General features: G+C 44.6%; 1 protein-coding gene across 2 annotated transcripts in view; it reads right to left on the bottom strand.

Moving 5' to 3' along the window:
• Positions 1-19,078, bottom strand: part of arid4b (AT-rich interaction domain 4B) — a 53,143-nt gene that overhangs the window by 12,447 nt on the left and 21,618 nt on the right. For both annotated transcript variants that reach the window (XM_056291617.1, XM_056291616.1), the window contains exons 4-14: positions 17,787-17,852; positions 17,142-17,232; positions 16,661-16,740; positions 16,285-16,376; positions 14,214-14,355; positions 12,791-12,870; positions 4,963-5,039; positions 1,026-1,177; positions 819-891; positions 530-624; positions 323-420 (exon numbers count right to left, since the gene is read on the bottom strand). In XM_056291617.1, coding sequence (XP_056147592.1) covers positions 323-420; positions 530-624; positions 819-891; positions 1,026-1,177; positions 4,963-5,039; positions 12,791-12,870; positions 14,214-14,355; positions 16,285-16,376; positions 16,661-16,740; positions 17,142-17,232; positions 17,787-17,852 — 1,046 coding nt within the window. The remainder of the gene's footprint in view (positions 1-322; positions 421-529; positions 625-818; positions 892-1,025; positions 1,178-4,962; positions 5,040-12,790; positions 12,871-14,213; positions 14,356-16,284; positions 16,377-16,660; positions 16,741-17,141; positions 17,233-17,786; positions 17,853-19,078) is intronic.

Genomic DNA, 19,078 nt, shown 5'->3' on the forward strand with positions numbered 1-19,078 from the left:
ACATGCCTATATAGTATTGCATCTTTAGCAGAGAAAAAATATATTTCAGTTACTACTGAATAAAAACCCTGCATTTGCCATTTAAACAGTCTGGAAATGCGAAAAGTTAATTTTGCAAAGGTAAAAACAAAATTGTTGAGCCTATTTAAAACGGAGGTTGTTAAAGTAAAGTGTGCTTAAATTGTACTTAAAAACAAGTCAAACAATACAAAAAGCACATCAATCTCAGTTACATTATAAAGAGTGGACATGAGTACAGGGCATTGGATTTGTATACACGGAGTAACAGCAATATGGGGGTGGTGGAAGCATTTGGACATACTTGCGGTAAGCACATTTGACATTGTAGCCAGCGGCTGAATTGAGCACAGGGATTCCCAGGTCCTGATAGACTTGCTTCCAGACTGAGCCGCTCTCAATCTGCTCACACACAGGCAGAGCAGAGGACACATTCAGAGTAAGATGGCATCAAAATGTGGAGTGACCAAAATAAAAACACAGTCCCTGAAGACATGAATGTGGCACTCACATTGTCAAAACCTCCCAGTTTGTGCACTAGCCTGTAGAGCTTGAAGAGGTTGAGGTTTCTATAGCCCAGCACAGGCCGCTTGTTAATTGGAGTTCCTGAAGGAGGCGACCATGGCATGCAAAAAGAGCAAGAACACATAAGGAGTCAACATGCTACAGTTTGTGAAGTCAGAACTCAGTAAAGCCTCATGAAGTGATTGCAAACATTTTAACTGAAAATCCCTTTTCGTGTCCAGGCAAAATAAAATGGAAAACAGTACAAAATTTACTCGACTGTGGTCTCCACTCACCTCTGTCCTCCATGAACTTGTACAGCTGCTGCAGGAAGTTCTCCCTCTCTTCTGGGAATGGCTCCACTTCCTCCTGCAGACAGGGGATAGGAAGTGAAAAGCTGGGCTTGACCCCTGCTGAGAGGGCAGCGCAGAAGTAGGCTGCGACAGGAAACCGTTTTAGCCAGGGGTTGGCAAGCCACGTCACAAGCATAGTTCTGACAGTACCTCCTCCTCTTCGCTGCTGGCATCTTCTTCCTGCACCTCTTCTTCCTCCTCCTCCTCCTCCTCCTCACTGCTGGAGCTCTCCTCTTTCACCTCTGTCCTCCAGGCGCTAGGCACTGCCAAATGTCGCTGGAAGTCCATGGCCGCATCCAGTGCTGCCAAAATCATGCACACATTACATCCAGTTGTTACATACTCAGCACATCACATGGAGACTATTTACTGATATAACATCTAAAAACTGGGTGCTGGGGTGGTGGTCCAGCAGCACAGAGCTATGTCTAGAGCTGTCCTGAATACCTTTATTTGGGGTTCGAATATTCGGACGCAGATGACCAATTATGCAATAATCAAATTAAATAAATTACAGCCTCAGACTAAAAACTAAATTGCTCGTATGTTTGCTGTCACCTGGCACTCAGATTTTCAGAGGTCATCTTTGCAAATGTTGAAGTTATTCCAGATGCTTGACTTTTTGTACATCTTGCCAAACTAGCTATAAGTCACATCCTATGACATTGCATTGGGTGTAGAAGAGACAAGAGCCAGCATGCTGCGTTGACGTGGACACTGGATGTCCTTGTGGATGAGAGCGGGACGGTAAACATCAGACGACACCAGCAAATTATGCTGACAACGGCAGACGGCACTGCCATCCAAAATTAAATTGGTAGCTGTTTTTTATATCTACACAAAGTAAAACAATGTAAATTATGTGGTGTGTCTGTATTATTGAATATAATTATATAAAACAAACACAGGTAAAAAAAATTTTTTTTCTGGGGGTGGAGCAAGGTGGGAGAATCGGATGTCTCTAAAACGGGGGGGTGTGGAGATGCACCTCTGACTCTGAAAGTTCCTCATCTCTGAAAGTGAGGTAATCAAACTGACTTGACTCTTTCATTTCTGCTACGGGTCGATCGATATGTGATTTTCAGGGCCGATACAGATTACTGGTTATCAAGGAGACTGATAACAGATATCTGGAACCGATATACATTTGCAGTAAAAATGAAACTATTGGGTGTCAAGACTCAGAATAACACAAACTCCAACCACAAAGCTTCACTGAAATGAAGCCGCAAGTGCTACAGTCTCCCCCTGATGATGTCATGATTTTTTGGGAATCCAATATGCCGATACACAAGGTTTGAAGTGCTTTACTGCAAGACAAAATAACAAAAGCACTTAGACTTACAAGTGCAACACAAATATTTGTGTGATACATTAGATTTGTAATACCGATTGGTTTGACACAAACAAGACTGAAACACCACAAACACAACATTGTGTCCATCCCAAACAAATGGAAACCATCAGTAACTGCGAGCAACCGAGGGTGCTATTTTTAACTGTACAGGGCGACCAATGAGCTAGGCCTAATGGCGACGATGACAGCGCGATGCTGACGTACAAGCTCAAACGGCACGCAGTTTGTCTGTCTGTAGCTCGCCGCTGAAGTTGAACTTGTCCCCTCCGCTTGTTTACCAAGTTTGATTTTACTCAATGTTTGTTCTTCTCAGCACTTTGAAGACCAAGAGTATCTATGAAACAACGTGTAGGAAAATACGGGACAAATCGCATCCCTTATGGATTCAATATGGGACGCAGCATTTTATTTTCCAACACAAGACGATCCCATATTATGAGGGACGGGATTTTCTAGACACCCATTCATCCCACCGACTTCACACTGGGCTGGTGCATTGCGGAGGACCCAAGGAAGTGCAGTGTCGGATGTGAAATTGTTTGGACGGGCGGTTCGCCAGAAAGCTACAGCAGTCAAGTTTTCAGCGAAGTTGGTCATAATAAATTCTGCTTCTTCACTTCCTGTGGAGTCAACGAGCAGAAACACGAACAGCGCCAGTCTGCCGTTACAACCAACATTGTGGTTGGACGGGAGATTACACCCGTACTCCCTTAAGTGTTGAGTGTGAAGTTTGGATGAACATGCAAAAACACCAACTTATACAGGTGAGTAATGTTACATTTGCAATATGGTAGCCAAAATAAGTTCCAGTTGCACTGGCAAAAACGTTACTCAAAGAAAGAGCCATCGCTACATAAATGAACTCTATTATCTGGTTATAGTTAACTATATAGTATAGCGCTAACTGCGTTTACATGCACGGTTGAGTCAAGCGACGGTTATAGCTCGATTAGGCCATGTAATTGGACTACTATCGTTGTCCCAGTATACAAGAACCGGGGGAGAATCGATTTATTGACGTAAGTATGTCCGACCCCGGTACGGTAGGGGGCGATATGCCCCCATTCAGCTGGTTGCAATTTTTTTTACCCCCTACCCAATAGCACTTGGCCAATTACCGTACTCTTCACACCCGGCTTCCTGCCTGCAGCCACGGCCAATTGTGTCTGTAGAGACGCCCGCTCAGTTTTTGATTTGAATAAATTTGAAAAAATTTCTAGACATGTTTTCACCTTGTCAGTATGGGTTATTAAGTGTAGATTGATTGGCAAAAATGCCAATTCTATTTAAAATTAAATCTACGACACAAAGTGTGCAAAAAGTGAAGGGGTCTGAACACTTTCTGAAGCAAATGTAGATGCCGGCAACCCGATAAAGTTCAGGTTCAACTTTATTATCAAGTGTGTTGGAATAAAATGAACATTCTTATGCTTTGGCTTTGTCTGCCTTAACACAAAGGACATAAGGGCACACCATCCCTACACCAGACCAACATAGACTATGTACATAGAATTCATACAATATATACACCGGGGTGGCTAACCGTGTACCATGGAGAGCCATGGGTATGCAGGTTTTCATTCCAACCCGACTCCACACCAGGTGATTTCACTGATTAGCAACCCTTCAACCAAAGAGGAAGAATGTATCAGTGAAACCACCTGGTGTGGAGTCGGGTTGGAATGAAACCTGCATACCCATGGCTCTCCACGGCACATGGTTAGCCACCGCTGATATACACAATATAGAAAAGGGTGCATCAGCTGTTCAGCTTGTGGAAAGAAACTATTACTGAGATGGGTGGTGCTCCGGTAATGTTTTTTTAGATGGAAGGAGCGACAACAAAACATGAGCGGGGGTGGCTGGTGGTGGTGATAAACAAGAGTTAGGGATAATTTTATATTTATCATTACATGCACAGGATATGCCACACCTTTTTTTGCAATCTTCCATATCACTACATACACCATAGTTTTATATATATATATAAAAAATTCTTGTGCTCTTCTTCCTGACTACACACAGCAGATATACATATATACATATACATATATATATATATATATATATATATATATATATACACACACACACACACACACACACACACATATATTTTGTATTCTATATTCTATATCACTGTGACTGGGTGTGTGGAGAGGAGCAGCTGAGTGGTGTGTTCAATGCTCAAATGATTGCAAAACCTATGGGAAGAGCAGTGAAAGAAACTGAATGAGCCCGCAGCAGCATTAGACGATACTGTCAACCTTAATGCGATTTTCAACCTTCAGCCACACTATCGCAGGTGGTTTTAAGTGGGACAATGGCAGTTAATAGATCTGTGCTTTTACAATGCACAAAATGTCACAGTCATGAGTCAACCACCTGTGAATACCAAGAGGCTGATAATAAAAAGCTGTTCACCAGCTGTAATTATCAGGAGAAAGGCTGGTGAAGCGGACAATTGCAAGCATTTTATAAAAAGCCTGGCAAACGCTTCAAACAAGAACAAACTCCGCAGTAGTAGGAGCCTTTCACTATTGCATTCCCCAGAACTAAAAACTAAACTTCTCTTCCCCAATTTCCCCTCAGGGATGAATAAAGTATTCGGATTCTGATTTCTCCAGTCTGCCTCCAAGCCCTCCACTCTGCACATACTCTCCGCAGTCAGCCTAGTCGCTGGTAACTAGGTACAACTTGTCTTCTTTTGACCCATTAGGGAGAACTCACCTGGTTTGAGCCCAGTGTCAGCTTTAGGCAGAGAGTCGCTGTTGATCTCACACACGTCCTTCCGCAGCACCATGTAACTGGAAACACACACAAGTCTTAATCAACAGCGGTGCAAAAATGACCTGCTATGGACATTCTTTAAGTGTCTCAACAACTTCAAGAGACGGCCAAATCCCAGTCATTTTCCCCAACAGAGCCCAGAGTGAATTTTCAACAGATGCCATCTTGAATAATGGTATAACCAAAAAAAAAAAAAGAATTTCAGCCAAGTAACTTGAGGGTAGCGTTATGTCGTTTGTGAACGATTCATTCAAAAGAATGACTCTTTTGGGTGAACGAACTGAACTGAATCACTTCCTGAAATGATCCGTTCAGTTGAGCTCAGTTGCGCGCGAACATGCAGGGGATACATGCGCTGATAATATCAGAATGCATAAACAAAAATTGCTGCATCTGTACTCATTATATTTCAAATACATTTAAAAAGAGCTGGGTTACATCCAGTCCCTGAATTTTTTTTTACAAATCTCGTCACCTTTTGTAGCTTTTACACTGCGTGGTGAAACCTGAACTATGAAAAACAGGTGGCTGAGACTCTCAGATCCTTTCACTGCGAGGGAACGGTGCATATTCAGTGATTCGTTCACTGAACGTACACAGTGAACATGAGCCGTGGGTGACAGACAGTTGCTGAGTCACTCAAGCCCGCCCCTCTCCCTCATGTCTTGTCTCCGAGGGGGAAGTAGTACCAAATAATTTGTTTTACAGTTAGGTGTCACGAAAATATACGTGCTGTACATAATAGGGTAGGACTTTGTTAAAGCAGCTTTCAGTTTGCAAACGGTACCTTCCATCCATCCATTATCCAAACCACTTATCCTGCTCTCAGGGTCACGGGGATGCTGGAGCCTATCCCAGCAGTCGTTGGGCGGCAGGCAGGGAGACACACTAGACAGGCTGCCAGACCATCACAGTGCCCAAACGGCACCTTCATCCAACTAAATTCTCAGCTCACTGGTTTATCCTTCACGAACGACCGTTCTCGGTTCACTAGTTAGCGAGCTAAACTGAACGTTCCACCCTGTTTCAGTTCAGTAAGTAGGACCACAGTCAGAGCTCCAGTCAAGCTTTGAAAGATGTGGTGAACAAATCTTTTTTAATGAACTGATTCTAATGATTCAGTACACTGAAAAGAAGTGCTTTACCCATCACTACTTACTTGTGGGCAAACACTGCTGTAACTGATATCATCGCAATATATCACACGCTTGAAACATTGCTTTTCAGCATTTTATTTACAACAGGAATGAAATTTGGCTTCAAATACCATCATTAATTACCCTTCTTAAGTATTAATTTAGTAAGTGCAGGAAACAAGTCAGCTAGAGGAGTGCAGATCTCTGCCAGGCGTATATGTATCTCCCCTTCTCCGGTGTTGGAACTTGGCGACAAACCCTTTTTTCACCTACCAGGAGAAGGGAAATACGCGGACACACGGACAAGAAAAACCAGTGTTTTTCCTGCCATTATAAGACTTTTGTGCAACGCCCAAGTCGATTGAGCAGAAAAAATGAAGAAAAAATTGCCAAAATGCAGCACTCAAGCTAAAAAAAACAAAAACCTACCTAATAAAAACGTTTTGCCTGTCAGTCTGTGGATGTGCGGCCTCCTAGGCCGACCCTCGCATGAAAATGACCCAAGTCTGACATGAAATGAGATCAGGCCATCATAATTTCAAAGCCCTTACTAAAAGACTTCAAATGTGTTTACTTGTTGCAGTTTTCATGGTACAAAATGAATGAAGGTGAATGGCTGCTCTGCCGATTGACTTTCATTCATAAAACAACAGCAAGAAAACATAGCTCAGCCATGGGGAACGTTTTATTGTAGCTGCTGAGATGATCTCCAGCTGTGACTGTGATTAATCCTACTCCTGAAATCTGTATTTTTATAGCGGCGTTTTAACATGGGAGGCTATGACACTTCCGCATGGTGGCGAGGTGAATGAGGTAAATTATTTTCGGTTCCTCCAGTTCTCCCGTGCTTAGATGAGCGGCGATTTACCGGCTGGCGAAATTTGATCAACTTCTCCTTTACTTTAAAGACGCATACCCGAATACATGAGGTTTGGGGTTCGACACAGTCGCAACCCGATCCGACTCAACCGTAGATGGGAGTCGTGCATGCACACGATTGACACAGAGCGGGCGGCGACAAGAGAGCAGCATCGACTGAGTGAGCTAGAGAGTGAATGAAGGGAGGGAGTGGCAATAGCTGGAACAAAGGTTTTGAATCACCACAACCACGAGGTTTTTCATCATACACTCATAACTGTGCACAAAAAAATGTAGGTCTAGTGCAAGCGTGCACACACACACACACACACACACACACAGACGACCTAACGCATAACGCCTTCCAGGCTACCACCGCTAGGCAGAGATAATAAGCAGGACATAGCACATTTGTTATCGCTTGTCTATTCGGTTCCCTCTGCACCTACTGCAGGTCCATCTGTCCTGGAAGAGGAATCCCCGACTCTGATGCTCTTCCTGAGGGTTCTCCCATTTCTTTTTCCTGACAAGGTTTTCCCCGTGGAGCTTTTCCTCATCCATACCAGGCGGTCTAAGGATAGGGGGTGTCCTACAGAAGGTATTGTAATTGCAAAGCCTCCTGTGACTTCATCGTGATTTAGGGCTACACAAACAGTTCTGACTTGACTTGGTAACAGCTTAGAAGTTTCTCCTCTTGTCATCACCTTAACGAAAACACTGGCCGCCGGTAAACCTGCTTCCTGACCCAACAGCATGGGGCCAGTGACAACCTCAGAACCCGAGTGGACATCAAGACCTCAGGCTACAACAGTCTTGTTTTTATAGGGTCGCAATCTCATGCATAATATTTCTCATCAAGATGGATACAGCTCGTGAGAGCAATTCCACCTCTCACTCCAGCATGTCTGGAGCAGCGAAGTGCAGGTCATTCACGAGATTTACTGTGGCTCCCGCCGTTACTGCCGAGTATGTTTGTAAGCTGGGGGTTCGCAGGCCGAGGCTCAGCCGTGCCACAGAGACATTACCCTTTTTCTTTTTTTACAGTGGTACCTGCTGACTTAAGGTAAACAACTGAGCCGAGCTAATGGCACGGTTTTGCCATACAGTGAGTTTCAAGGGGCAACGTATAACGTGTCTAAAAATGGATCAAAATAATACCCTCTGCACTGGAATACTGCTCCCCTGAGATAAATCCCAAATTAGCTGCGTCCCCGACGCCATTAATCACTCCAAAAATGACGGCCAGAGAAACGTATGGAAAACGCTGCAACCGTACCACATCACCGGCTCGCCGGCTAATGTGAAAACGCAAGCAGTCCAGTCCTCCACCTGTTCACACGAGGGGGGGGCTCACTCTAAATGTGTCCTGGCGGCATCCATCCAACACACCTCCCCCCTTTCTTTCTGCAGCGACATACTGAGAAGGCGGTCGCCGTGTCTTTAAATTGTGTAAACAGGATATAGGACGGATGAACAAGGAGGCGGGCTGCAAATAACACGACATGATCCGTGACATGTCGGGTGCCTCGTCTGACTTGTGCCGTGTTATTTATTTCTACGCATTGTCTTTCTTTTCTTTTTTTCCACTTTTGTTTTGTTTTGAGAGTTTTGTTTCGTTTTGATTTGACTGATAATGTATCTTAAAAAAAAAGGGGGGGGGGTAGAACCAGAAAAGTTCTTTACTCCGTCCTACGCCCTTTTCAAACCTGGACCGGTTATTACTTGTGTTGTTACAGAGAGTTTGCAAAATGTGTTCACCGTTATTTCCATTTAGTTTGTATTCCTGCCTCTACATTTTATGATTAAGTTTATTTTTTCACGATAAAACAAAACAAAACATATACACACACACACAAGTATTTCAATCACAAATGACACGGATATTAAACCAGAACGCGATGGAAATGAAAACAAACACAACCAGACCAAAAATGAATAAAAGATAGGAGTGACATCCTGAGATAAGGAAAGAAAAAAGAGGGGGAAAAATAAGGGAAGAAGAAAAAAAAAACAAAAGGAGAAAAAACGTGACTGTGATGCGTGGCATGCAGGTATTCTAACCACATGTATCTCATTGTTTACATTTTGTGTGATGTTAGTTATTTTATGAGCCGGAAACGCCATTAAACGCTCAGTATGTAAGAAATTAAACGCTCAGTACATAAGAACGGTACTGCCCCCATGTCAAGTGATGCTCCTCCACCGTATCAAGCAGCCTGTATAAGAACTGTTGTAGGGCAGCCAGCTGACCAAGAGAAGTATGCAAGAAAGATGGCGCCGGTGCAGAGGAGGCTTTCCATTCTTTGACCAGGAGTTTCCGTCCCGACACAGGGGCGGTCTGGATCCAGCCAGCAAGCGGTGGAGTCACTTAATGCAGAGGGGGTCACCCAAAATAAACAGACCGGAGGAGGTATTTTGTTATTTTAACATGTTCGAAATAAAAATCAGTCATCATCATTGTCCATTCTACCCAAACCTGCCACATGTACAGCTGATCTGCTTACTCCAGTAGGGGGTAAATCCCAAGTCAAACGCCACTTCAGCTTCATCTTTCACAAGAGAAGCTCGGGAAATCTGGCGAGTCAGCTGAGCAAGCCAGTAGAAGGATGGGCGCAGCGTCCCCCCCATAGTAAGGAGACCTGACCAGACCTGAGACCTGACCTGTCTCCCATCTGGACGCAACCTTACTTTCCCCACTCATGTTTGACACCAGGGCTATTGTTTCTGAGAGGATGCCGACTGGTTTGATCGCAAGTACAGATTAAACTTCCCCAGCGGAAAGCAAAGTAGACCAACGGGCAGGGGAGGGTAAAAGGAAAACTAAAGCCTATTAAATTAAAATTCGGTTAAAATATTTCAATACAACAGCGGCAAAAATTAAAACAAGTAGTGAATATTAAGTAAAAAGGTGGAGAAAGAGAAGAGGAAAGAGGGCTTGGTGAGAGTGAACGTCCCGGTGAGAGAAAATCAGCCCTGGGGCCATTCGCTGCAGCGTGTAGCTCTACACACAAAGTGTACATGTGGTTAGGTTAGAGGCGGTAGGCGCAGGGGTGGGCAATCTCATCCAGAAAGGGCCGGTGTGGGTGCAGGTTTTTGTTCCAACCAAGCAGTTACACACCTGATCCCACTAACCAACCAGTAGAGTCTCTGCTGAGGAACTTGACTAGGAGACACAGGAGGTACAGGTGTGTAACTGCTAGGTTGGAACAAAAACCTGCACCCACACTGGCCCTTTCTGGACAAGACTGCCCTCCCCTGCAGGGTTAATAATGTATATTATAGTGCATGTGTGTGTCAGTGTGTGTGTGTCTGTGTGTGTGTGTGTGTGTGTGTGTGTGTGGAGGGGGGGGGTATCTAAAATTATGCATGCGAGGAAATTTTTACCTTGTTTATATAACTGTATACTTCTTGCAGTGCCTGTCTTTTTAGTGTGTCATTTACATTTTCACCTGACAGTGAGGAGTTTCACCAGGGGGACGTAGTGTGTGGGAGGATCATATGCTATCCCCCCCACCCACCCGAACAGACGCCCTGACCGACCAGAGGAGGTGCTAGTGCAGTGACCAGGACACACACCCACATCCGGCTTCCCACCCGCAGACACGGCCAATTGTGTCTGTAGGGACGCCCGACTAAGCCCGAGGTAAGACAGCGATTCAAACCGCCGATCCCCGTGTTGGTAGGCAACCGCCATGCCACCCGGACGCCCCAGCATCATTTACATTTAACACGGTAATATATGTGGTATGGTAATTCGTAGTTATCTTTTTATTTATACCGTTTTGTTTATACTTTATACATAAACAGACTGCTTTCAAATGCAGTACCGTTTCCTCTGCCCGGGGACTACAGATGAAAACAAGCTCTTAGCCATATCTCCTACAATATATCCAAGCACTGTGCCTGTACAAATAAACAAATAAATAATGCATGGCAAGCCTGGTTATTTTCGTCCATTAGACATGATTTTACATTTGCGATTATTGGAACGGTGCAGAGACATCCTTTAAAACAACGTGAAGGTACCTGGAGGCAATAAACATGCAACTGACGAATGCCAATGAGGGGTGTGACAAGGGTGGATGTGGGATTGTCTAACTCTCTGGTTTTGTATTAATGCACCTGTGACTCAAAATCCAACTGTTTATTCAGTTACTGTTCAATTTTCCCCCGTCTTAGACAACGTCGTGGGTCATGTTCTGTCATTGGAGTAATGTGTAAAGGCTTGCAGCAAACGTTACAGTCCATCTGCTCAAACTGCAATACAATGTCAAAAGACAAGTTTCCCGGATCAAATACCCTAATCTCTTAACACAGAGGGCCCACATAAGCTCATAACAAATAATACTTTGGTTAAAATACTAGTAAAAACCTTTGGTGTGTTTCTCTTTAAGCCACCAGAATCCTATGGTTCTGAACCGTGGTTTGTCGATAAACTCTTATCATTTGGCTTTGCAATCCACTTGCCGGGCCTCGCCTGTATTCACAGAAGTTGTCAGATCTCGCTAGTGATGATCACAGATATCTTGTTTCCTCTACAAAACACTCGACAATCCTCCGTGCCGGCGCCCGATTCATTGATGAGTGAAACTGCTACATAACAGAGCGGGATGAGCGTTATCACCACCCAGGGAAGAAGGAGGCAACTGCCTCTGAAGCTTACGGAGGCTCACACTGATCTCAGGTGCCTTATGTAAGAAAAACCCACCTGGTTTTACAGGCTGCTCAGAAAATGGGTTAGCTACCCGCTAGTATGAGCCACTGTATTGGAGTTCCCGCTACGCAGACAGCCGAGAATGGAGTGACCTCTAAGAACTCTCATGAGCCAGAGTAAATTACACCTTCCTTTTCCTCAGAGTATAATCATTCCTCATCTTATCCCTCTCATCGACTTCAAATCTCACCTCCTCGCCAGCCAAACCGTAGAAGATAAGCATGCATTTTCACACCGCCAGTAATACAAATATGTTATCAGACAGATCTTGGGTGGATTAAGGGGCCATGCTGGTGAGTTGCTCAGGACATCCATCCTGGAGTAATGGCTGGGGGTCTGACATGGGAGGCTTAGCTAGTGTGTCACCAGTGGAATGTCAACAGACCCCAAGCGAATCCGAGTTGGAGGGAACGGAAATCAGATTGATTTATGTTGAGTAGAGTTCTGACTGTGTGGAATGTGGCTCTTATTGCAGTTAACTAGCCATTGGCTGGAATGAGCCTTTAGACGGGGCTTATTTCTGTCTTCGCCAAAGATTTAAGTCAATCTGACTGTGTGGTTTGTCAGTGAAGGTAGCTTGCGGGGAATCTGAGGTATCTCATCTATCCAGTGAGTCACAGCTCGAGGGGGAAAGTCAACCCCAAACCCAAACAAACCACTCTTTGCTGCCATGAAAAGCATACCTTGGTTTTTATTGAGGGGTTTCACCTAACATGCTGAGCTTGCTACCATGCTATCCCATTAGACAGACCTAACCATTTTTCACTTCCATCAACCGCGGTACCGCTGACAAAGTTATCCAACGCCAGCCATATTTAAGTTTAATTTTGCCGTACAAAACATACTGCAATATCTGCTTGATTAAGTTTGACATGACACGTCATACATATAATATTTCACAGTGGAAAACCAACAAGCGTAACCTTACCCAGGATGCAAAGCAGAAAGGCATTTGGTTCCTTGAGAAGCACTGTTTATGTCTCCGCTCATAAAAATCGCTAGCAGCATAAAAATCCCAACAAAAAAAACAAACACCACTACAACAGTCGGGATGACTCACAATTTTCCATCCTTGAAAGAGCGGACAAAGATGCTGTCTTTCTTCATTGTGACATCTTCATGGCAGTCTGGGGAGATCACCTTGAATTTGTGCAGAGAAAGAGTAAAAAAGTTAGAATAGGTAGAGTGAAGTGTGTGTGTGTGTGTGTGTGTGTGACAAAATTAAGTCACCCACTACAAGGTGCTTCGACAAAATGCTATGCTGATGTATTACTAAACAGCCATCTTCAAGACAACAATGGCTAAGTGAGTGAAAAGAATGCTTTGTGAGGCGCTTTCCCAATGCAGTGTGCGCTGCTGCTGAATTTCCCAGAGCTAAAAAGTGAGAGTTGTTCCAGAGCCACAGTCAACATTTGAAGAGGCAAGTGCTGGCAAAAAGGATGGCTTTTCACTAGGACCCTCCCCTATGCATGCATTACCAACCAGCGTCTTACTCCGCTGTCTGTCCTCCCTCTATCGGTCTCGCGGTGGCCGGCATGCGTGCATAATGCATGCTTTAGCATGAACACACTGCACTCAGACACCGTCACTCCCATCGCACCAATTCCCTACTCTTGCACATATGCTACATGGCAAGCCTTAATCCACAAATTCACACTCCGCTTATTTTGTGTTACCAGGCAGGCTGATTCATTGCAAATCCCTCTTAAAACCCTCTCCTCTCTCATCTGTTGCTGTAAGACAGTAGCCGGTGCACTACTCCACCCCTCTGCTGAAATGCCATTCGGCAGCAGTGTAAACAATTCCAGGCCAACTTGTTATTTAGTCCCCTGGGCTGCCACGGGGAGGCAGTGTGGAGGGTGTCGTGCAGTAGCAGCAACAAGCCAAGAACAACAAACCCTAGAGGCGGAGCTCTGCTGACTACACAGTAACTGTTAAAGGGACAGAGTGGCCCGCCCTCTCCCGTTCTACATGTACCGCTTATATAAACAAACAGTGCCTGCCACTACTTCATTGTGCACTAACAGTGCCTTAGAGCAGAAGGTCGGCGTCAGAAGAGGACTGGGGAAGACTGATAACTCTCACACAGAACCACCGTTTGTGCACTACTGTTTTACCCATCAGTGAAAACAAAACTTCCCAGCTGCTACGTCTTCCCCTCGACTCCAAGAAGCAGAAGAGCTCAGATGCCCTCTATTTTGTAATCCTACCCAAGTTTCTCCATCTGAAGTAAACATTTGTTGTTGTCGTTTTCAAAAGTAATCCCCTATTTGATCTCCCAGCATAGCACCACCGGGTATGTTTCCAACACAGTCTGAACTAATGACGTCATTCTTAGTTGCCAGGTTACATAACCTAGCTGTTTGGATGAAATGGCACAATCCACTCTGAGTGGATTGGAAGATCAGCAGCAATGGGTCGCTTTGCACTGATGGAGCAAAGGGCAGGGTGGCGGGGGGGGGGGGTAAGACAAGTGAGCTTACCAGTGCAGGATACCATGTGGTCTTCTTTTTGTCTCCCGTAGCAACGCCCTCCACACAGACCACTTTGCCAAAAAGGTCCTCATTCTGCCTCTGGTCGCTCTCCTCTTCCTCACTGGAGGATGAAGACGACTCTTCTTCTTGACTGTGGGTGGGAAAAGACAGTTCACTTTTCAGCAAGGAACAGCAAAAATGAAAAAATAAATAAAAAAATAAATAACGTAAATCTTTAAATTGCCAAGTTTCAGCAAAAGTAAAAGTACACACAAGTACAACTGTGAATATGGGCTTTCCTTTAACTTATTCTAAATAACATAACCACCTTAGTGACCAATTTGAGCACTGATGGCAAAACACACAGAGCAACGACTGAGGTCACATGTTGAAGGTTATCATCAACAAAAGATGATGCTCAGCTGGTGCTCGGTGGTTGTTCTTCCAGAACTCTGTTCTAATTAACAAATCAAAGAAAACAGATCCGGGAGGAAGGATGTGCTGCTGGGTAAATATCCCAGCCATTTTGTTCACCAAATATCACGATATCAACTGAACTGCACAAGTCACACCAGAACCCTGATTACACCGCTGGGTTCTAAACGCCATGTTCGGGGTCATGCTGAGGAACTCTGCAATCAGATATGTTTTTCCACTGAACGTCTCTCCTGTTGGGAGAATCCAAATCTTTTTTTTTTTACATGAAAGAGTAGGAGCCCAAAATAGGTTTTAGCGTGATGTTTTTCTGGCAGTGAAGTAAACACTCCACTGTGATTCCATGCTTTTTCATCGTGTAGCGCTGCAACACGTTTAAGCTGACTCCAGATGGGCTCTCTTATTGGGATCCGTTTATTGATGAGCCCACTGATTCACCACCCGGCCTGACACGCAGCCACGGCTCTGCACGGGGAAAGCTCCTTTTGCACCAGGCAGAACGGCGGCCAAGCGTTTGAGTGATACAAGCGGGTAGCATCGGGAAAACACATCCTTGGTCCGTTTTTGATCCTTTTATATTAATTTATCTATCAATCTAAATAATGAACATACCAAACAAGGCTTATTGGTCAAATAGGAAATCAGCCAAGCAAATGCTACTGCACCACTACCATTACTGCACCACAATACTACTGCACTACTGCCATTACCGAGCTTTGCACCAAAGTTGCAACAATCAAATTCAATGAAGAAAAACTAGTCAGTTCAAAGGAGATATTATAATTCATGTGAAAACGAGTTTGTACTGAATCATTAAAAATAATGAACTAACAGGAGCTAAAGCTTATCGGTGGACCTAGCTACTGAGACATGAATGAGCAAGAACAAAAAAAACCACCAAAGCTAAGGGGAACAACTCATTTCATCTTCCGTATGATGACAATAACTAACTTCCATCTATTGTTGGACGTTTCACTTCCAGGCTTTGTGGGTTAGAGACACTATTCACGTAAAGGCAAGACCACCGATCCAAGGCGCTAATGTCAGCTGAGACCTTTCCGAGTCAATATTGCATCAACATTCAGAGTAATATTGACTTTTCTCTGAGTATCATTAGGGAAGGCGTCGGAGAATTATGTGGAGCGTCCTCTTTATACCAAGAGCGGCCCCAATTATCTCCAGCGCCAAATCCCCTCGGCACTTCTACTCCCCGACGAAGACTTCAGCGGTCTCCCAAGAGAAGGCACATCAGAACATAAAATATCCAGTGCAACATTTGACTGAGAGGAAAAAAAAAACTATATCACATTAGCCACAGCTACAATATGCTAGAACGGCCTTTTTTTCTCCAGCACACACACACACACACACACACACACGGACACACAAGTATTCTGCTTGATTACGGCATGGCGGGGTAAGAGCAGATCTTTTAGGGGATGTTTATGAAAAGGTGGCGATACAACAGCGACCAGTAAAAAGTCCATCATTCTAAGTGTGCTTTGAGTATACTTGGACCGGGGAGCCCGCTGCTGATGGTTTTGTGTAGCGTGTCATGCACTAACAGCGGCGTAATCCTCGACCACATCGCCAAGTTTTTAATCCAAGGATGACAAAGCTTCTTGGGAGAGAGGCAAATACTCACACTGGATTAGATCGCCGGCCACGGTTGCCTTTCTTGCCAATGACAGGTGTACCGAAGTGCTCGGGGTTGGTGAGCGGGAGCCTGTCGAGCGTCTGCGACAAGACAAACAGAAGTAAAAGGTCTGTGTCCCCTTATCTGAACCACTTCAGAAAAAATATATTTCAGCCCATATAACTTTACAGAGATTCTGGTAAGGGGACTTTATCGCTGAGCTTCTATTCTCGCAATCAGTCGCCAGTTGTAAGAAAATATGTCTAAACAATGTAGACTGGAGTACAAAAGCCAGAAAGATGGAAAGAGCGTGAACTTGTTTGGACCCAGAGAGCTGTGCATCTGAGCCGCTGCAGAACTGCAGGACAGAGGGACTGGAACTTACCTCGCTCTCCGCAAAGTGACGCGCCCCTTTCAGGCAGAGAGAAGAACGCCTAAGAGTTTTCTCATCGCCATCATCGAACACTGCAGAGATGAGAGCGGGAGAAAAATATTTGACTTCTGTATGTAGGCCAGGAAAGACACACACACACACACACACAGGCTGCCAAAGCATAAACAGATTCCTCAATCATAGTTACAAAATGTGCTATGCTCCAACACCACCTTCACATTTTGTGATTCCATTGGAAAAAATGTGTTTGTTTTTTCCCAAGGCTGGGGCACATCCAAACACCAGGCAATGGCATTCTCTTTCAGCCTGCAGCTTTATTAACACTTCAAGGACCCTCCACTTGTCGTTTTTTAATAACTCAGGGGTCTGTGCCCCCGGGGCACCCCTTACTTCAACTCCACTGATGAGTAAGTAAAATGGAGAGTGGGGGGATGCCTCCCCCCTCTAAAACAACAGATCCACATTGACTCACCGACAGTGTATATACTGGCGTCTGTCAGCTTATTGATGGTGGCCTCCTGGTAAACCCCGTCCTGATTCTTCACCTCCACGACGGCACCCACCTGAAGGCAAAGGGGGAGAGAGGTACAGCGCTGTCATCGGCAGGCTAGTCATCATTATTGCAATAGGTGTTGAGTTTGTGAGATTGTGTAGAACGGATGAATTTACGGATGTGACTCTGAATAATACAGCAAGATTAAGAAAGCTGTGAATGGAAGTCCCAAAGCATCACAATCCGTCTGCTCATTGGTCTCATACTTTGCACATTACTGATTCTACAATTTCAGGCAGCCGCAGAATCACTCAAGGACGATTTTGACTGGTGATGACATAAAAAAAAAAAACCTCAAACCTTGCTTCATAAAGTAAAGCGAATTCAAACAAGTAGATGTGAGGTAAACAGAGCCAGAGGAATACACATTCAATTAGACAGAATGGACACTGAATTAAAGTGCATTGTACAAGAGACAAAAAAAAGCTTTCTCGATTTTCGTGGCAAATTTGTGCTTCAACACAGTGATCAAGCTGTTGCTGTTGTTCAGCGGCTTGTGCGGCTAACAAACGTAGTAGCACACTTCATAACCCAACACTGGCTCCTCCATCATCTCCATCTTACCTTTAGAGGTCCTTTGATATGTTCGTCATGGACCTCGGCCGTGGACAGATCTGGTTTAAAGGTCACCTGCGGGTGGGGGGGATGAGGCGACGGAGAAGAGAATCAGTAACAACAGTACACAAATACCCCAAAGGTTTGACCAGGCTGCATGAACCGTCCATTTCAGAGACAGTGGTGGTCCTCATCCCCATTCTGCCCCTGGACTTTATATCTAGGCAACACTACTTAGACTAATTCACTTTCTCTGTCTGTCTGTCTGTCTGTCTTGTTTGTCTGTCTCTCTCTCTCTCTCTGTCGGGAGTAAAAGAGGTTTATTAATCAGCAGTTTGACTCAATAAGGTTTAAAAAATGAAGGGTTACACTACATGTCCACTGTCCCTTACATGCATAGTGTAGGTTAAGGGAGGCAACAAGGTTACACCCATGTTACTGAAAACACACATCACTGCTAAACATATCAAATTACACTTGACCCCCCCTCCCCGTGTTTTAAGAGGGTCATGGGTTCTTATAAGCAGATGCAACTCAAAATAGTGTCATATTGTCACTGTTGGGCAAAAACCTTGTATCTGCAACTTTGCAATTTATTACATAAACTATGTATGTGTACCTCTTGAAGGCTAGTAAACACCTCACCAGACAAATGAGAAGTGTCTTGCAAAGCCTCTTAAAATGTACTGTTTGGTTATAAAATGGTAAACAGTAATGATTTCTTCACTTCATGGGGAGCCAGCTCCTTTGCAGATGTGGTTGTCGCCCGACCGCTGACATGCAAAGAACGCTTTCATTTTTCATTTTCTATGATTTCGCTTAGAATAACCTCCTATTCACAGGAAGAAAACAACTTTGTAAGTGCAGCGCCCGGCGAAACAAGCTCGCTGGATAAACCCAAAACAACGCTTCCGTTTGACTCAAGTTATAAACACGTGGCAACTCGAGCACAGTCAGCAGAGCCCCGACATGAGAAGCAGGACCAGGAGAAAGAAGAAGTACTGAATAAGATGATAAGAAGGCATGACAGTGGAGCACATTAGACACTTGACCTTTCAAATCATAAAAGGCGAGGGGAGAGAGCTGAAACAAGCTTCCCGAGGCAGCGGCAGAGTTTAACAGCATAGCCTGCCCCACAGAAGAGAGGAGATCCCCTGCCCTCACCTCTCAGCACAGGAAGATGGGGACAGCACAGCTAATAAAGAGGAGTGCGGCTCTCACTCTCCACATCCATGACCGGGGAACATCAGCAACACCCCCCAGCCTTGCCTACGGCCTCTTAACTCAACAGCTTTGCTTTC

Source organism: Lampris incognitus, chromosome 13 (assembly GCF_029633865.1).
Source record: "Lampris incognitus isolate fLamInc1 chromosome 13, fLamInc1.hap2, whole genome shotgun sequence".
In the NCBI taxonomy this organism is placed as follows: Eukaryota; Metazoa; Chordata; class Actinopteri; order Lampriformes; family Lampridae; genus Lampris; species Lampris incognitus.